This window comes from Pleurotus ostreatus (assembly GCF_014466165.1).
Source record: "Pleurotus ostreatus strain PC9 chromosome Unknown scaffold_1, whole genome shotgun sequence".
Lineage (NCBI taxonomy): Eukaryota > Fungi > Basidiomycota > Agaricomycetes > Agaricales > Pleurotaceae > Pleurotus > Pleurotus ostreatus.
The window spans coordinates 974,500-990,298 of NW_023503156.1; the positions used below are offsets into that span (position 1 = coordinate 974,500).

General features: G+C 52.4%; 4 protein-coding genes across 4 annotated transcripts; 3 read left to right on the forward strand and 1 right to left on the reverse strand.

Moving 5' to 3' along the window:
• Positions 1-79: 79 nt before the first annotated feature.
• PC9H_000324 (uncharacterized protein) lies at positions 80-4,732 on the forward strand (the record flags this gene model as incomplete). The annotated part of the gene is made up of 11 exons (XM_036769986.1): positions 80-149; positions 198-545; positions 593-801; positions 851-1,269; positions 1,323-2,253; positions 2,307-2,468; positions 2,533-2,925; positions 2,976-3,710; positions 3,767-4,056; positions 4,110-4,231; positions 4,287-4,732. The coding sequence occupies 11 exons, from the start codon at positions 80-82 to the stop codon at positions 4,730-4,732; spliced, it is 4,125 nt and encodes a 1,374-aa protein (XP_036635831.1).
• Positions 4,733-5,399: 667 nt separating this feature from the next.
• PC9H_000325 (uncharacterized protein) lies at positions 5,400-11,004 on the reverse strand (the record flags this gene model as incomplete). Its single annotated transcript, XM_036769987.1, has 7 exons — positions 5,400-5,447; positions 5,502-5,792; positions 5,850-8,699; positions 8,755-8,864; positions 8,943-10,191; positions 10,248-10,307; positions 10,357-11,004. 7 exons carry the CDS (start codon positions 11,002-11,004, stop codon positions 5,400-5,402), a joined length of 5,256 nt encoding a protein of 1,751 aa, XP_036635832.1.
• A 1,415-nt stretch (positions 11,005-12,419) lies between these two features.
• On the forward strand, positions 12,420-14,341 carry FOL1 (trifunctional dihydropteroate synthetase; the record flags this gene model as incomplete). The annotated part of the gene is made up of 5 exons (XM_036769988.1): positions 12,420-12,429; positions 12,486-12,763; positions 12,833-13,080; positions 13,134-14,038; positions 14,091-14,341. 5 exons carry the CDS (start codon positions 12,420-12,422, stop codon positions 14,339-14,341), a joined length of 1,692 nt encoding a protein of 563 aa, XP_036635833.1.
• Positions 14,342-14,496: 155 nt separating this feature from the next.
• PC9H_000327 (uncharacterized protein) lies at positions 14,497-15,674 on the forward strand (the record flags this gene model as incomplete). Its single annotated transcript, XM_036769989.1, has 6 exons — positions 14,497-14,626; positions 14,683-14,747; positions 14,806-14,949; positions 15,002-15,147; positions 15,212-15,425; positions 15,483-15,674. The coding sequence occupies 6 exons, from the start codon at positions 14,497-14,499 to the stop codon at positions 15,672-15,674; spliced, it is 891 nt and encodes a 296-aa protein (XP_036635834.1).
• Positions 15,675-15,799: the final 125 nt, after the last annotated feature.

Below are 15,799 nucleotides of genomic sequence, written 5' to 3' on the forward strand. Positions count from 1 at the left end.
ACATTGTGACTCAGGGATGTGACCGAGGGCACGCGCGCCTGAGCAGCAACAAGTCGCGACGCGCCACCATCTTGCCTTCATGGCCGAAGACTCACCGGCACCGCGACGTTCGCAGAGGGAACGCAAACTAGCCCAGCACTTTACGTCCGGTATGCTCTGTGTCTGGTCTACCTGAGTTTGGCTCATCACATCTATAGTTGATAGTGCTCTCAGTAAGGGAAAACGCAAACGAGACGACAGCGAAACCGAGGACGAGGGGCTAGATGAACGCGACGTGCATGCATCAGAGGATGAGGGGGATGACGAGGACGACGAACCAGGTCCTAAGAGCAAGCGAAAGCCTCGCAGGAGCAAGACGAAGTCACCAGTGAAACCCAAAGGCCCGCCACCAGCGAAGAAACCACGAGCCGCGAAGCAGCCTGCGCCTAAATCCGACAAGCCTGCTACGCGTAGGGGGAGGAAGCCTAAGAACGCAACAACTGGCGCGTTTAATGCCGCCGAGGTCGCGAAGGACACGAAAATCTCGGACGACAATCCCCTATTTAGTGTGTGCAGCATTCGTGTTAAAGTTGTCGACTGACCTTTGTCACAGATGCTATCATGAACCCGTCGGCAGCACTGCAGTCCACGGCGGAAGACTTACTGCAAACGCTGACCGAAACGCCAGGAGCCGCGCAAGCTGAATTAGTCAATCTCATTCTACGAGCCTGCGGTTGCAATGATTCTGTCGATGCAGACGAAGCTCTCGACTATGACGGTGTCGTCGACGCGCTTGACAATTTCACTGAACTTCTAAAGCAGGTAGAAATGCGTTTTTACACCGTATTGATCGTTGCTCACTCCTCCTTAGGACAATTCACCAGTCTATCCACTCACGTCCAAGCTACCCATCTTCAAGAAGTTCCGCAAGTCTCTTAGTGAATTTTTAGGACGGTTGATATCCTCCTCGGCATCACTGGGTCACCTCTATACCACCGATTTGATGCCAACACTCCAGACTTGGGTGATTGCCATGTCTTCATCTCAAATCCGTAGCTTCCGCCATACCGCGACGGTTGTCGCTCTGGAAGTTGAGACGGCTTTGTGCGAGGTTGCTGCTAAGGTTGAGAAGGAAGCTGAAGTCATAGGACGGCAGCGGGAGGGAGAGAAGAAGCGAAAAGCCAATAATAAAGGTACCGGGGCTAAAGACAAGCAGCTTGAGGGGAAAGCGGCGGAGGTCAGAGAGCGGCGAACGAAGGTAGCAGAGTATCTGAAGGAGTTTGTTGACGGGTGAGTGCCCCTGCGCATGGCTCCGCCGTTGATGTCATAACGATCTTCAATAGCGTCTTCGTTCACCGATATCGCGACCTAGATCCTAATATCCGTGCCGAGTGTGTTCACGCCATTGGTCTTTGGTTCAAGAAGTTTCCCGCCCATTATTTGGACGGATCCTACCTCCGATATGTTGGCTGGGTTCTTTCTGACTCAACGACCCAAGTCCGCCTGGAAGCTGTGCGAGCTCTTATTGGTGTCTACGAGCAAACCGACTACATTGGCTCATTAAACCACTTCACCGAACGCTTCAAGCCTCGGCTGGTCGAAATGGCTACCAGCGACACCGAGCTTTCCGTAAGGGTAGCAGTGATCCAAGTGCTCGAATCAATGGATGATAATTCGCTTCTGGAAGACGAAGAACGAGAGAAGCTGTGCCTGCTTATATATGATCAAGAACCAAAAATCCGAAGAGCTGTGAGCGGCTTTGTCAAGAGTATGTGGGATGAGACGGCGGAGGAGCGTCTGGTGGGCCGAAGCAAGTCAAGCAAGAACGACAAGGCACGTGCTGGTGTTAAAGCCCTAGCTATGCTTCTGGTCAAGTGGGGCAGCGTAATTGACAGGTCTCCTGGCGGACTGGACGATGGCGAGGGAGACTCAGAAGATACTGCTAACGCGCAAGCTGGGCGCAAGGAGTTGACGGCTTTGGCTGTTGCAGACTCTACTGGGCGGGTAGCATTGGCAGTGGAGGCACTGTGGGATGAGTTGGAACCTGTCAGTGACTGGGAGGGGTTGCTGGACGTGCTTTTATTGGATCATTCTGCCACGGGCGAAGATAACTCGCAGACGTCTCACGGCGGCCGTGCTGACGGTACTGCTGACGGCTCGGAAGCATCTGTTGATGAGGCCTGGCGGCTGGACGACGTTGAAGAAGGCATCTTGTTGGAGGTCCTGGTCGCTGCCCTGCAACGGGCTAAGAGGGTGGCAGCGGGAGGCAAAAAGGTACGTCCTACGAAGTTGGCGGATCGCGATCATGGCATTTACATTGCGATCAGGGTGAAGAAGAAACCGTCACGAACGACATAACCCGCGCGTTGATCAAAGGGCTACCTCGCCTCTTCATCAAGCATCAAACGGATTCCAAACGGATCGCGGCTGTCCTCTTGATTCCTCAACTCATGAACCTTGATCTGTACCTAGAGATGCGAATGATTGCTGTGCGTACATTTTTTGACGTGGCTAGGACACCGATGCTGATCACAACATCCGTTCTATTCTTAGGGCTATGCAAGTTTGTGGGACGACGTCACCAAACAGTTTTTATCACATTCCTCGCTACCCGTCCTGACACATGCAGTTTCTACGATACTCACATTCCTGGCCGCAACGAGTCTTTCAAATACAAATAGTACAAAGATCCTGGAGTTGGAGGACGAGTTGTCGTCGCTTCTAAGGGATGCCGTTGCTGGGAGGGACGAGATCGAGGTGACGTCCTTTAGCGAAGACGAAGTGTTGTCGCTAGGAGCCTTGTGCACCCGACTCGCCGTACTGTCTGGTAATCGTGACCTAACGGCATGGACAGAGGAAGATGAAGGCGGGAAGCAGTCCAGTGTCTGGGACATCATCAGTGCTATCTCGGAGCGAGGCAGACTCGGATACAAGGAAGAAGAGACCGTACGTCAAGACGTTCTTTATTTCAACAGTCTCGTCTGACGGTGTTCTAGATGGTCAAGCAAGCCCTACGATTCCTGTCTTTCCATATTATCTGGAAGGCCAAGGAACTTCCGACCTCTGCTGAACCCTCGCCCGATGAGATACAGTACAAGGATAAACTGTCCGCGCAGAGGGAATCTTTGCTAGAGAAGCTAACCGAATACGCAATTGGTACCCAGTCGAATACCGTCGAAAGCGTTAAGAGAGAGGCATTCCAGCATCTCCTTAATCTCCATGTTCTTTTTTCATCGTCTTTGACAGTCGACGCGGAAGGCTTACCACTACCCACGGCATCCCTACCCCTCACCCTAGAAGACGAAATTCAATATCGCTGCGCGGGCTTTGTCCAAGCCGAAATCGAGCGATACGCAGATATTTATGCAGAGCACAGACCCCGGGAAGACGAGGAAAGCTCGTCTGAACGAAGCGATGACGACCAAGCGGACCCCAAGGAACCGTCGAAACAAAAACGAGTGGCTTCCGAATCAAAAGAACCTGCAGCCGTTTCTCGCTCCCTCTTAGAGCAAGAGTATGCGTTCATCGATGTCATGTCGACCTTTCTACGGGCTATACGAGCGGGTGCGATACATGTTCGACATGGCGCGACGCTGCTAGCACATTATGGTCGGCTGGGCCCGTCATTTGACATATGTTCCCGGACGATTGTGGATGTCTTGCGCGAAGAGGGGATGGTGAAAGGGAACGGGGACCTGGTGGCCACTGTTATTATCCAAGCCTTACAGGAAGTGAGTGTTCTTCTTTTCGCTTACTTTTTGGGGACGGTATATTCAAGTCTTCACAGGCATTCACTCTAGTTCTCGAAGGCGTTGTGCGGGAGGAAACAAACGCTGTGGCTCTCGCAAAACTCCTCCTCTCGTGCTTCGTCATCCGCGGCAGCCAACTCTCCATTGTCCGGCGGCTAGACGGTCAATATGTGGTGCAAGTGCACAGCACGCTACTCACATGGATCACCAAGCGGATAGCCGTGTACGAGAGCAATAAGAATAAGAATGGTCTGCGCTCATCCATCACCTTCTTCCGAGTCTTGCTTCCTCTTCTCGGCGTGATAGAGAGTCGCGATGCTCTTAAAATGTCGGTGTATATATGTCTTGACGGAGGTCAACTAGCTGACGGATCAATTTCAGTAAAGCACATATGGACCAAGCCCTGGCTCAAGCAAAACTGGAGGCTTCCCCAAGCGCGCGCCTTTGGGAACCGCAGCGAGCTTATGAGAAGAGGTTGAGCACCGCGATGTCCAAAGACAAAGGTGAATGGTCTCATTTCTCCCTTTAGTTGTTGGAAGACTGACGTTCCTTCCGTAGCACCTGGTCCCAAGGGAAGACGAAGGAAAGCTGCCAATAAGGGGAAGGAGTCTGCGACTAGTGATGAAGGCGAGACTGAACCAGAGAAGGCACCAGACGACCACGATCACAACGAATCTGAAACACACCAGTCACCGGTCCTTCCGACAGGTCACCCAGAGCCTCCGGAAGAATCGCCCCGTGCTGATGGAGACCACGGTCCCACAACCCCCAGGGCGCGCCCTCGACTCCGTACAACCGCCAGAGATCCAACTTCGCCCCTCTCTGACTTTGACGAAATGACAACCCCAGTTTCTCGGAAACGGCCACGGTCAGAACATGGCTCAGGTAGTGAAACAGAGAGCATAACCAATCCCGTCGATGACGAACATTCGGCTTTGCCACCCCATGACCCACCGACACCTCCAGCGGAGGAGTTGCGTATCAAAAAACGAGTTCGTCACTAACTTAGACCTTGCATGCCTTTTTATTCTTAATACCGTGCTCTGTTGCTGCTTTGAGTTATTAATGTGTCCAGATATCAATGTTGTAATAACATTAACATAATACCCGACCCAACTTTTATCCACCTCGCTTTGCGTACGAACGAAGCAGTACAGTGATTGATTGGTCGATAGCTAATCCTCCCATTAGGAAGCAGGATGCTCTACGAAATTGTTTGAAGTTGATATCCCAGAGAATTTACCAGTATATGTATCATCATTACAGCGTTATCGAGAAAATGTCTTAGGGTTCATCTTTATCGACGACTGGTTCTCAAATTACGATGTTATATACTACCATGGGTTTCTAGATAACAGGAATTTTTACATAAATGAAAAACACTGTAAATACATGGGAACCTCTGTCCTCCGGCGTGGAATATGTGTTCTTTGAAAGCTCATAGGGGCTTAACGCTTAACCCCTATCCATTAACCCTGTCAAGGGTACGATCCGATTTCGTTCTCTGGATTCTCAACTCTTGCGTACTTTGCATCTACTATTATAGTTATATAGCCAATGTCAGATAGAATAATAATAACTAGTATTGATACAGAGGATATACTATGTGAATGATATGAAGTGAGTGTGGGTATGGATAATGTATCACACAATGCAACGAACGGATAAATGTCAGTTTTGGTCCGAGAGCATCCCGAGAGTGGCAAGCATGGCTTTGCGCTAATGTAAAGCGTCAGCTATGGTGATTCATTCGAGAGCTAGTCTTTGACTTACATCAGCAGTCATAGCGGTATAGACTTGATGCAAGCCGGTATGGTTGGGCATAGACGACCGACGAGTACCGGGCCCACCGCTGCTGGCATCGGAGTATCGCTGACGAGGATCTCCGGAAGGATAAAGCGTGGAGATGTTAAAATCGGGCGGCCGATCTGAGACAGAATGCGATCGACGTAGAGCCGTGTGTGTTTCCCGCAGAGTGATTCCTAGCATATCGTATAGTTCCTCTTGAGCGCGAACTAAAGCACGAGTCTCGGAAGTAGGAGTCACTCCGTTAGAGTACGCAGTCTATAAGCGAAAATTCAGTGATCTCGTCAACAGCGAGAATTTAGTGCGAGAACGTACTGATGATGTTCGAGTCGGTATATCAGTAACAATATCAAAGGGTTTGCGACGAGGAATCGGCGGCACCGGAGGAACCTCATTGGGGGACACAGCAGGAGCTGACACAGATGCAACACTGTTGCGCTGACCATTGCTACTGACAGACGAGCGTTGACTACGACGGAAGCTTGACGTAGATCGCAACCCAGCTTTAGAAGCCCGAATGCTAGACTTCCTCACTGCCATGACCTTGCTCGACCGACATCCAGCAGAATCAGGGACCGCACTGTCGATTCGGCCTGTAAGATCGTCGTAGTCGTTGGCAACTTCTTGTGCTTGTTTCCACGCCTCATCTCGCTCGGCCTGGAGAGTCTCGATCTGCTCTTTCAATGCTTTGTTTTCTTGCATCTGCTTGAGGAAGCTGGTGTTGAGTTTCCGAAGCGCCATGGCCAAGGCGCTGGACGAATGCACCTCGCACAACGACGTCAGTTGGCTGAGCTGCTCGTCAACGCTATCTAAGTCTTCGGCAAGTTCGTCGAGCTGCAAACAGGTGTCAGCCAATTCGTCCACGATGCGCAGGGTTGGCGCGGAGTACTCCACGACCGAGCCCTCGAAGTGCCCAGTAAGGGCATCTAGCAAACCCCGCCTCCTGCGAGACAGGAGTTTGTACTTTGTCCGAATCTCAGCTTGCTGAGTTTTGAGCCTCTCCATTTCCTGGCTAATATCGTTGTCAAGTGTCGCTAGCTGCAAAAGCCTGAAAGAAGACGCTTCAGCGGACTGCCGTATCGCCCTCGAGACTATCTGTTGCAGCTCCGCAGACGAGAACGTCCACTTCGCAGCCTCCAATGTGTACCCTCTCCACTTTGGAACTGGAGAACGGAATTTTGGGACTTGCGCGGAATATTGACGTTGATGGCCACTAGCTGTACCGGTATTGCCGATATTGGGAGCCGATGCATTTCGTTGTCTGACATCCCCACTGTTCGCAGTAAGATGCCCGACAACTTGTTGAGGACGGCGGGGTCCCATAGGAAGGGGAGGGCGGACTCTTGGGCGGCGAGGAACTGAGGACAGAGGGGTTCGTGGGTCGACTTCAGCAGCGATGTTTGAATTGGCGCTGTTAGGCGTATGGGTTAGATTAGAGAGCTGATCAGACACATCCACACTCGAGGAATGATCATGCGAGTTGGCGACGGTGGAATAGGGTGGAGGAGGAACAAATGAGGGTGACAATGGATGATCTAGATCTAATCTGCTCTGTCGTGATATAAATGGTGACGGCAAAGGGAGGGCTTTAGGAACAGAGGGCGAAGGGGTATATTGTACAGTGTATTGATGCGTAGATGAGCCGGGGGTATTGAGTAACAATGGTGGTGGTCGAACAACAGGTGGAAGCCTATGTACGGAGTGCAACGACTCGTAAGATGATGATGCACCAGAGTTGGAGTGGGGGGGCATGAAGGGGACCGTAGGACTGCGAGCAGGCGACGGGGGTGGAAGCTGTGGAGAAGAGTGGGAGTTATGGTTGTATAGGGTGGGCGAGGCGGGGTAAGCCGGAGAGACAGAACGAAGTGAAGATGTGTCTTGGAACCCTACATGTGACGGAGCGGGTGAAAGGTGTGGGGAGCCAGGATGGAGGCGTGGTGAGGCCGGGTGGTGCACGGAAGACCAGTCAGAGTGCTTGGAAGAAGGTGGATGTCGAGAGGAACTTGCAACGGAAAGGGGAGAAACAGAACGACTAGGCGCGGCGCTAGCCAAAGATGCTGGAGCACTCAGCTTGGGTGAGGGGGATCCACGGAAAGAGAACGAAGGCGTGACAGGAGGGGAACTAGCCGAGGCTGAGCGCTGAGGTGAGGGTAGTGGGAGGTCGAAAAGGGTGGGAAGTACAGGATCACCCACGCGGGGCTTCTGTAATCGGACGGGGGATGCATTAGGGATACGAGGAGAAAAGAGCTCATCATGAGTAATATCTGACGGTACGCGAGGGAGAGGTTGCTTCGCGATCGTTGGTGAGATGTCTTCCGGAAGTTGCCCCTCCATTGCTTCTGGCTCTTCGGTAACCATATGGTGGGTACCAGGCAGCACGGGACTTCCGACCGATTCAGTTTCCTCCTCCATTTCATCCAACGGTCGTTTCAATGACAATGGTCGACCTGCTGACGGAGGCTCCAATTGCAGAATAGGCTGCATTACCCGTTGCCCGTCTGGCGCCATCTCAACCTTGGCTGCGGGGACCGTCGCGTTTCTCAGCAGACTAGCTTGCCTAGAGTGGCGCGCGCCACGGACAGAGGTTGCTGCTCGCGTCAAGAGCACTTGTTGGGCCAGACTTGCCGGTTGTATACTCCCTCGTACACCTATCCCTCCGCCAGCAGACATAGGCATCAAGACAGGATACTCATGAGTCGACTCTCCGCGGCCAGAAGGGGACATCATAGTGAACGACCACGTTGGACTGAAGGCACTTGGTGTCTCGGGAAATTCCTGGCGTGGGCGATCGAGGTCTTGGGAGCCTGAACTAGACGTTGTATCCTGTGCTTCATCTGGGGATTTACTTTCCCTGCTATCGTGCTCTGTTCGTGCTGACTCAAAGGCCTCTTCCTTCTCGCTCCCACCACTGAGAGGCGTGACAACGGCAATGTGATACTTCTTGAAATCCCTCGAGTTTCGAACAACTTTGATGGGGCTGGGCGCGCTGCCAGATCGGGCGCGGTTGAAGACACTTCGTGAAGGGGGGAGGAGTGGACCTCCAGAGTCCGGAGACGCTAGTGAAGATGACGCAGTCGTACTTGCAGACAATGCCAAACTGCTCATCTTCGATGAACCGGAAGAAGAGAGAGGAGAAGCGAGAGATATGGGAGGGGGAGGGGAAACCTGAAACGATGGTGGTTAAGTATTGCATTATTGATCGTCTGATCAAAGCACGCACCTGGAATGACCTTGGACGGTCACCGATCGGTAGCAACCCAGGACGACGAGGCAGCTCTCTCTTTCCTATTGGTAACAAAGGCGGACTCGATGGCTTCCTTGGTGACCACTCTGCCGCCGCTGCACAAAAAGCTGGTCAGAAAACAGAGCCAGAGATGAAGAAGTTAACAACGGTAACTGGCTACATACCTCGTGCCGACGACGACAATACACTCATCCTAGCATCGTTCTGTTGCTGGCTCATCTTCGATTCGCCAACCAAGCTCACACCCGAATTACTTCCGTTAGGGCTTCTTTGATTAGCAGAGCTCACAGGACTGAGCATCGAACTCGACTCTTCGGATATCGGTGAGAAAGGTAGGCGAAGGTTTGGGAATGTCGTCGGCTGGGACTCGAACTGATAATAATCGAGAACGTTGTCGATTTCCCTTCCTGAGCCTGGCTCGGACGAGATGGAGAATTCGCCTGCCGAACGTGGAGTTGGATTGGGTGAGTTCAAGGCACCGAGGTGAACGCCGGGCTCTTCATTCGTCTGCATGGGTACCTCCTCCTGGCTTTGGGAAAGCTGTGGTAAGGCAATGTTGGGAACATCTGACGCAGGCAAGGATGCTGCGTGGACATGGGTGGGATTTGATGGTGATGGTGATGGTGATGATTGTGGTTCTGGTCCAAGCTTATCGTCGGTGAGAAGCGACGGTGATGCCTCGGCCTCACTGCCTACGTTGTTCTCCTCGTGCTCCGACGCTACACCAGGGGTGGAGGCACTGGGAGGAGCACTGGGAGGCGGAGAGGCGACTTCCGAGATGCGCGAAATGCGATGCAACCCCTTCTGGTCAGACGAAGCGTCTATAGGAGCGCTCACAATCTCATCCTCTTTAGGTTTCGTCTCCGTCTCCGGTTGATCTGTCTCAGAAGCATGCTTGATGGGTAGGCTTGCGGCACTAAAATGTTTAGAAGATGGTGCCGTCATCGGTCTGTCAGGTACTGAACGCCTCGGGACTCTATGCCTGTGCATTGATTCCGCCGTCGACGGTCTATATGAAGATGGTGGCGGAAGTGAGACACCTGTTCCTGCTGGGATCAATATTGGGCTTCCAATTTGTTCAGGCCGATCACGGAAGAATGGAGAAGACATCAACGGGTGCTCCCCCCGTGGTAAGGTCGCCGAGTCCTGTCTTGTCAGATTCATGCTGACGCCGCTGCGATAACGAGAGGTTTGGTTACCGCTAAGCACGAATGTATTGGCGAAAAGCGCGCGCGCGAGCGAGGTACCCGATACCGCTGATGAAGGCTCTGTGGAGATAATGGATTCGTTGCCCCGGGATTGTGGGCGTGACTGGTAGCCTGAAGAGCCAGGGAGTAGTTGTACCTTTGGGCCATAGAGTGCGAGGTTGGGAATTTTAATCGGTGCTGGTGCAGGTCTCCTTGAGACCGACGCCTGAATTTGAGAACAATGAGATGGATGCATCCAACATAATGAACGCAAGGACGCACGTATGGTAGTATTGATTCCTCCTCGCCCTCTGTAGGTTCTGCTTTCGTTCTCTGGGGACTCTGAATAAATGTTGAACGAATTTATGCACAAGTGAAGATGAGAACTCACTGGTGGTGCATCTGGATCAAAATTCACATATTCCAAGGAATATATTGAGTCCTCGTCTTCCTCGTCTTCCAGGAATGGTTGACGGGGAGGTATTGGAACGCCGTCGCTGCTGGCCGAACTTGCACTGGGGGAGTCCTCTGCTGATTCCTGCTCGTGTGCTGCTGGGTAACCCTGGCCGCTCCTTCTCTGCTCGTACCTCTCAGCTACGTCCATATCATCGACCCATGGCCTTTCCCCCGTCGCTCTCGCGTCGTTGCTCAACTCCTCATCAATCAGCAATGCTATCGAATCCCCCTTGGCCAGCTCCGGGGGGAGAAGTCCAGACAGCTGCAGATGAGATGATGGTATATCGAGATCCAGCCTAGGTGATGCAGGCGGTGGTGCCTGTAGAAACTCTTCCTCTGATACACGTTGTTGGCCATCGCGTGTGCGGCGCTGGTCGTGGATGTCCAAGATCGGCGACCTATACGTCTGCGAGTACGCGCCACTGTAGTCCCAGGGCGCGCTGGCCGCATATGCGCTATATTCGCCTCCTCGTGCTGACCCCGAGGGTCCGATTGCGAGTGTCGGTACCCGGCCATGGTGATTCAAGTTCTTGGTCTTGCGCTTGTTGCCCTTGGGGATGTATGAGATGAACGAAGAGAGCATAGCAGTCGCCGGTCGTAATCGTGAGCATCCAGCACTTCGCGGGTACGGTGGGGAAAGAAAAAGCTGGGTATATGATGGGTATATAGTCGATGGCAACGCAATTGGGCCTTCCTTCGCGGCCCCATCAGTCAAACGGTGTTTGGCTTTGTGTCTCGACTGTCAAACCATCATATATCCCGGGTTTTGATAACATTGCATCTGGTGAGCCGCCGCACGCCAGACGCCAACCGACGCCCGACCATCAGCGATACCGTTCGAAAGCTGCCGTCGGTCGTCGTGGTCCATGCGAATTTCTACGCCCATCCGCGTCCTCTGGCTCATGCTCTCAGCCTCCTTTCCATGCACACCAGCCATGCAGATGATTCCCATGTGGGCCTGAACTGCACCTGAAACACGAACTCGGAGGTCAGGTTCGTTCCCGAGTCTCTGCACTATTCAAGTCGGTCATCATTATTTCATTCAACAGCACCGACCCGGAGCGAGAAGGGCTGTCATTTGAATTCTTAATCATGCCCATGCAGTTCCCATGGGGAATGAATGATGTTGTGGTGCTAGCCTTGTGCTTACTGCTAGAACGGGCCGGCGATTCGTGCGAGTCCTCCAGATGAGACGATACACAACTTGCTATTTTATTCGAATGTTTCGTTGGAGCCTTCAAACCATTTTACTGCGGTGGTCGCATGCAGTGAGTGCTCCTCAATCGTACTCCTCGAGCACAAACGCTTATATGTCCGACTTCATGTTTGGTTTCAGTTTTGGGCCTTGGGTGGAACGTGTAGAATACCCTAATACCCTTGTCACGGTGGTTCTCGCCAACTACTAATAGCTTTGCCAAAGATCAACGCGGTTTGCTGTAAAGCTCCATGTAAAGTCGTGCTTGCATGATCAAGTTTGAAACTCAAATGAGGATCAATATACACACTCGAATGGTGTAAGTCTATTGAGCCGTTGCTGAGAAGTCGCCCTATGTACTGATGCATTGATAGATGACTTAGATGAATGATGTGTTTGCTATATATACACTCAGAATGAACCCATTTCGTTTCCCCGGTCCTCGATCAACGGACAGCGACTTTTTACTTTGTACTGCTGTAGACTACTATTGTGGCCTTGCTACCTAGCTGTAGCAGCCAGCTAATACATCTCGCAGCCAATCTGAACGTCAAGGTGCTGAATAGTAGATCTTCCTTCAACAGGAGTCGCCCCTAGCCCCTCGGTCGCTGGGTTTGGAATTCACACTTAGTCACCGTTCAAGTTGGCACCTTGCTTTCAACCCCTTGCGATAGTTGTTTGTTTGCATCAGGTTTCTCCGCCACCTTTTTGAGATGGAATTTACTTCCAGGTACGCTCTTACACTAATGATGTCTGAGGAGGGAAGCTCAGACATCCCAGCGACGGATCGCCTCTCCAGCAACATGTTGGCGGGTCCATCCCCCGTTCCCCATGTCAGCCAACCTCACTAACTCTAAGTCACCGCTCAGATTCTAGCGCTTCTACCCTTATCGAAAACCCGCGGCAGTTCACTGACTCGTGGAACCACGTAGTAGCCCTCGCGATCGGATCCAATATAGGTGACAGCTGCCGCAACATCGAATACGCCCTCCGTCTCCTCGAGGACCCTTCATCGCATCTCCAATCTGGAGAAACTGGAGCCCCGAATGTGCCCCCGCACCTAGTAGTTACTGACACTAGCTTCATGTACCAGAGCGCGCCGATGTATGTCACCGATCAACCTCCTTTCTTTAACTGCGCATGCATAGTAAGTATTGTTTTCAGCCCTGCGCGTCTGCCTCGACTGAATGCACATATATGTCTGTCTTCGTGTTAGGTAGAGACTAACGTACGGCCGCTCGCGCTTCTGAGGGTGCTCAAGGGCATCGAAGAGACCGTTGGGCGCGTCCCGTCGATCCGCAACGGCCCTAGGGCGATCGATTTAGATATCATCCTATATGATGATTCTGTGCTCGACACTAGACCGCTGGCAGAACGCACGACCTTAGATAACCTCCATGGTCAATTGGTCGTCCCTCATCCTCGGCTGTGCGAGAGGGAGTTCGTTCTTCGGCCTCTGTTTGAGTACGTATGTCTCTGTTGTATCATGAAGGCTCCGTGATTGAGTATGTGTGAAGCATGATCCCGGACTACATACATCCTGTGCAGCGCAAAACTATACGGGCATTGCTAGAGTTTCTTCCATTGAGCGATCCCCCGATGGAAAGGGTTATTCCTTTTCCGAAGTACCCCTCTTCCGGCGATACATCCAACAAAATGCTCTCCGGCGTACCTTCGACATCTACACGCTGGACATACCCCATCCCCACTCAACCAGCTCCATCAAACCCCAAACCACGCAAGACACACGTTATGGCCACCCTCAACACAACCCCCGACTCATTCTCCGACGGCTCCGACCACACCGCCCCCCTCTCCGCGATCGCATACGTCGAATCATCCGTCGCAGCGGGCGCCAGTATCATCGACATCGGGGGCTACTCCACTAAACCCGGGGCCGCTTTCGTTTCCCCCGAAGAAGAAACATCTCGCGTCGTCCCGGCAGTGGAACAAATCCGTGGGCATCCGGACGCTAGTGCGAGGCAAGTGCTGATTAGTGTGGATACGTTTCGGCCTGAGGTGGCGAAAGCTGCTGTTTCTGCGGGTGCGAATTGTATCAACGATGTGCATGCGTTTTCCGGGCCAAATTCGTATCCACTGAACTTGGCGAATGAGAACATGACGCAGATGATAGAGGTAGCGAAGGATCTGGCTGTGCCCGTTGTTCTTATGCATTCGCGGGGCGATGCCGGGAAGAACAAGGATTACAGAGAATATAGCTATGCGGGAGAGAACGAGGCGCCTGTGCTGGAAGGCGTGAAGGTCGAACTGGGAGAGAAAGTAGAATATCTGGTCAAGCACGGCATTCGGCGGTGGTTCGTGATCGTGGATCCAGGGATCGGCTTCAGCAAGACCGTCGAAGGAAACCTTGAGCTACTGAGAAATGCAGGGCGCCTCGTGTCAGACGCAGAAATTGGATCTGGTGAGTATTGAGTCCTTTTTTTACAGCTGGGAATGCTCACTTGGCATGGCAGAGCACCTGAACACTAAGCGGCGGAATCCGTTGTTTGGGTACCCTATCCTTATTGGTGCGTCGAGGAAATCGTTCTTGGGGGAAATTTTATCGCGAGGGGAAAATGGAAGGAAGACTACACCGAAGGAACGAGGATGGGCAACGGCGGCGGCGGTTGCATGTGCTGTACAACAGAAATCACTGGTGGTCCGGGTCCATGACACAAGGGAAATGAGCGACGTTGTGCAGGTTTCTGGGGCAATATGGTCTTGATTAGAGGGGTATTGAACATGTACTTTGCAGTCCTCTAGCTCATCTTGGAAGTAAATGGCTCAACCAGAAAGAGATTAAAGGGCGTGAAATAAGCGCTGGGTGATGTAAGCCATTTGACTTCAAGTCACCTTCCACTTTGCCGAGGTGTCTTGAACATGTCTGTCGCCGCTTCTCTCCAAAAGCTTGCGAACTTCAGAATACACAATACCAGAGCATCACAAGAGACTCTCAACGAGGGCTCAGTGATCCTCAAGTCTGGCGGCGCTGGAAAATTGGGTGACGATGGTACGTTCTCGCGCAAGTGCTCAGGTGTCGTCTCGCTCAGATTGGTTTCCGTCTAGCATGGGCCTTCCTAGAACAGCTGGCTCTGGCAGCTATTGATGTCGGGAGACTGGACGTGGCAGATGTACGCACATAGCAACCCGTTTCGCTTGGATCTGGATTTGACGATTATTGACGACAAGAAATGCTTAGAACAACTCATTGCAAAGTTCCCTGGCTCCCCTCGCGTAGAGATCCTAGCGGGCATTCGAATGGAAGTGTCGGAGGCACCTGCGACGGTGTTGCAGTACTACGACGAGCTGTTGGAGAATGATTCGGCGAATGGTGTGAGTAGCAAGCAACCCGAATCACGCGTGCGCCCGGACTGATGGAGTGTAGGCTGCTTGGAAACGGAAAATCGCCATTTTTCGGAGAGTTGGGCAGATAGACAAAGCGGTCGCTGAGCTGTCGCAGTTCCTCGACACGTTCTATTCCGATGTCGAAGGATGGCTAGAGCTCGCAGACATTTATTCGACGTGTTCCCAGTGAGTCTCGTTCGTTGTATTGTGCACCTGGTAAACAGCCATCCTGACGACCTGCAATTATTAGATACACCCTTGCACTCCAAGCGCTCTCTCATGTACTACTTTTGGCGGCGCAGAACCCATTCTATACCCTGCAGTTCGCAGAAACAGCGTACACTGCGAATGATCTCCCCCTCGCTCTCAAGACGGCCCTCGTCGTCATAGACATGTGCGAGCAAGATGAAATCCAGCGTGTTCCGGAAGGCATCTTAATCAGAGCATGGTGGACCATTAAACTTGTTCGTCTCCTCATCGTCATCTAGCTCAGTTTTATTGTAGCTAATCACGCCTGTTAGTGCTCGAAGCGACTACTTGCGGGCAGCTCGGTATCTGCCTCGCATACGGACATACCTAAGCACCTGAACCTTATCGACGAGCTCGCCACTGAGAGGGTGCTGCAAGCTTATTCGGCAGCGGAGATGGAGAAGAGGGACGGAAAAGATGCGGCTGGGCGAGGACTAGTCTCCAACTGGATGACCGCTGTTTAGAAAGTACCTGTCGTGTATACCCTTTGTCGCGATTTTGTCCTTCCTGGGCATGCGTGTGTTCTGAAATGTCCCAATCAGACAGTCGGTCTCAAGCGCTCTCCGAGCACAAGACTCTTGCCTCCTGT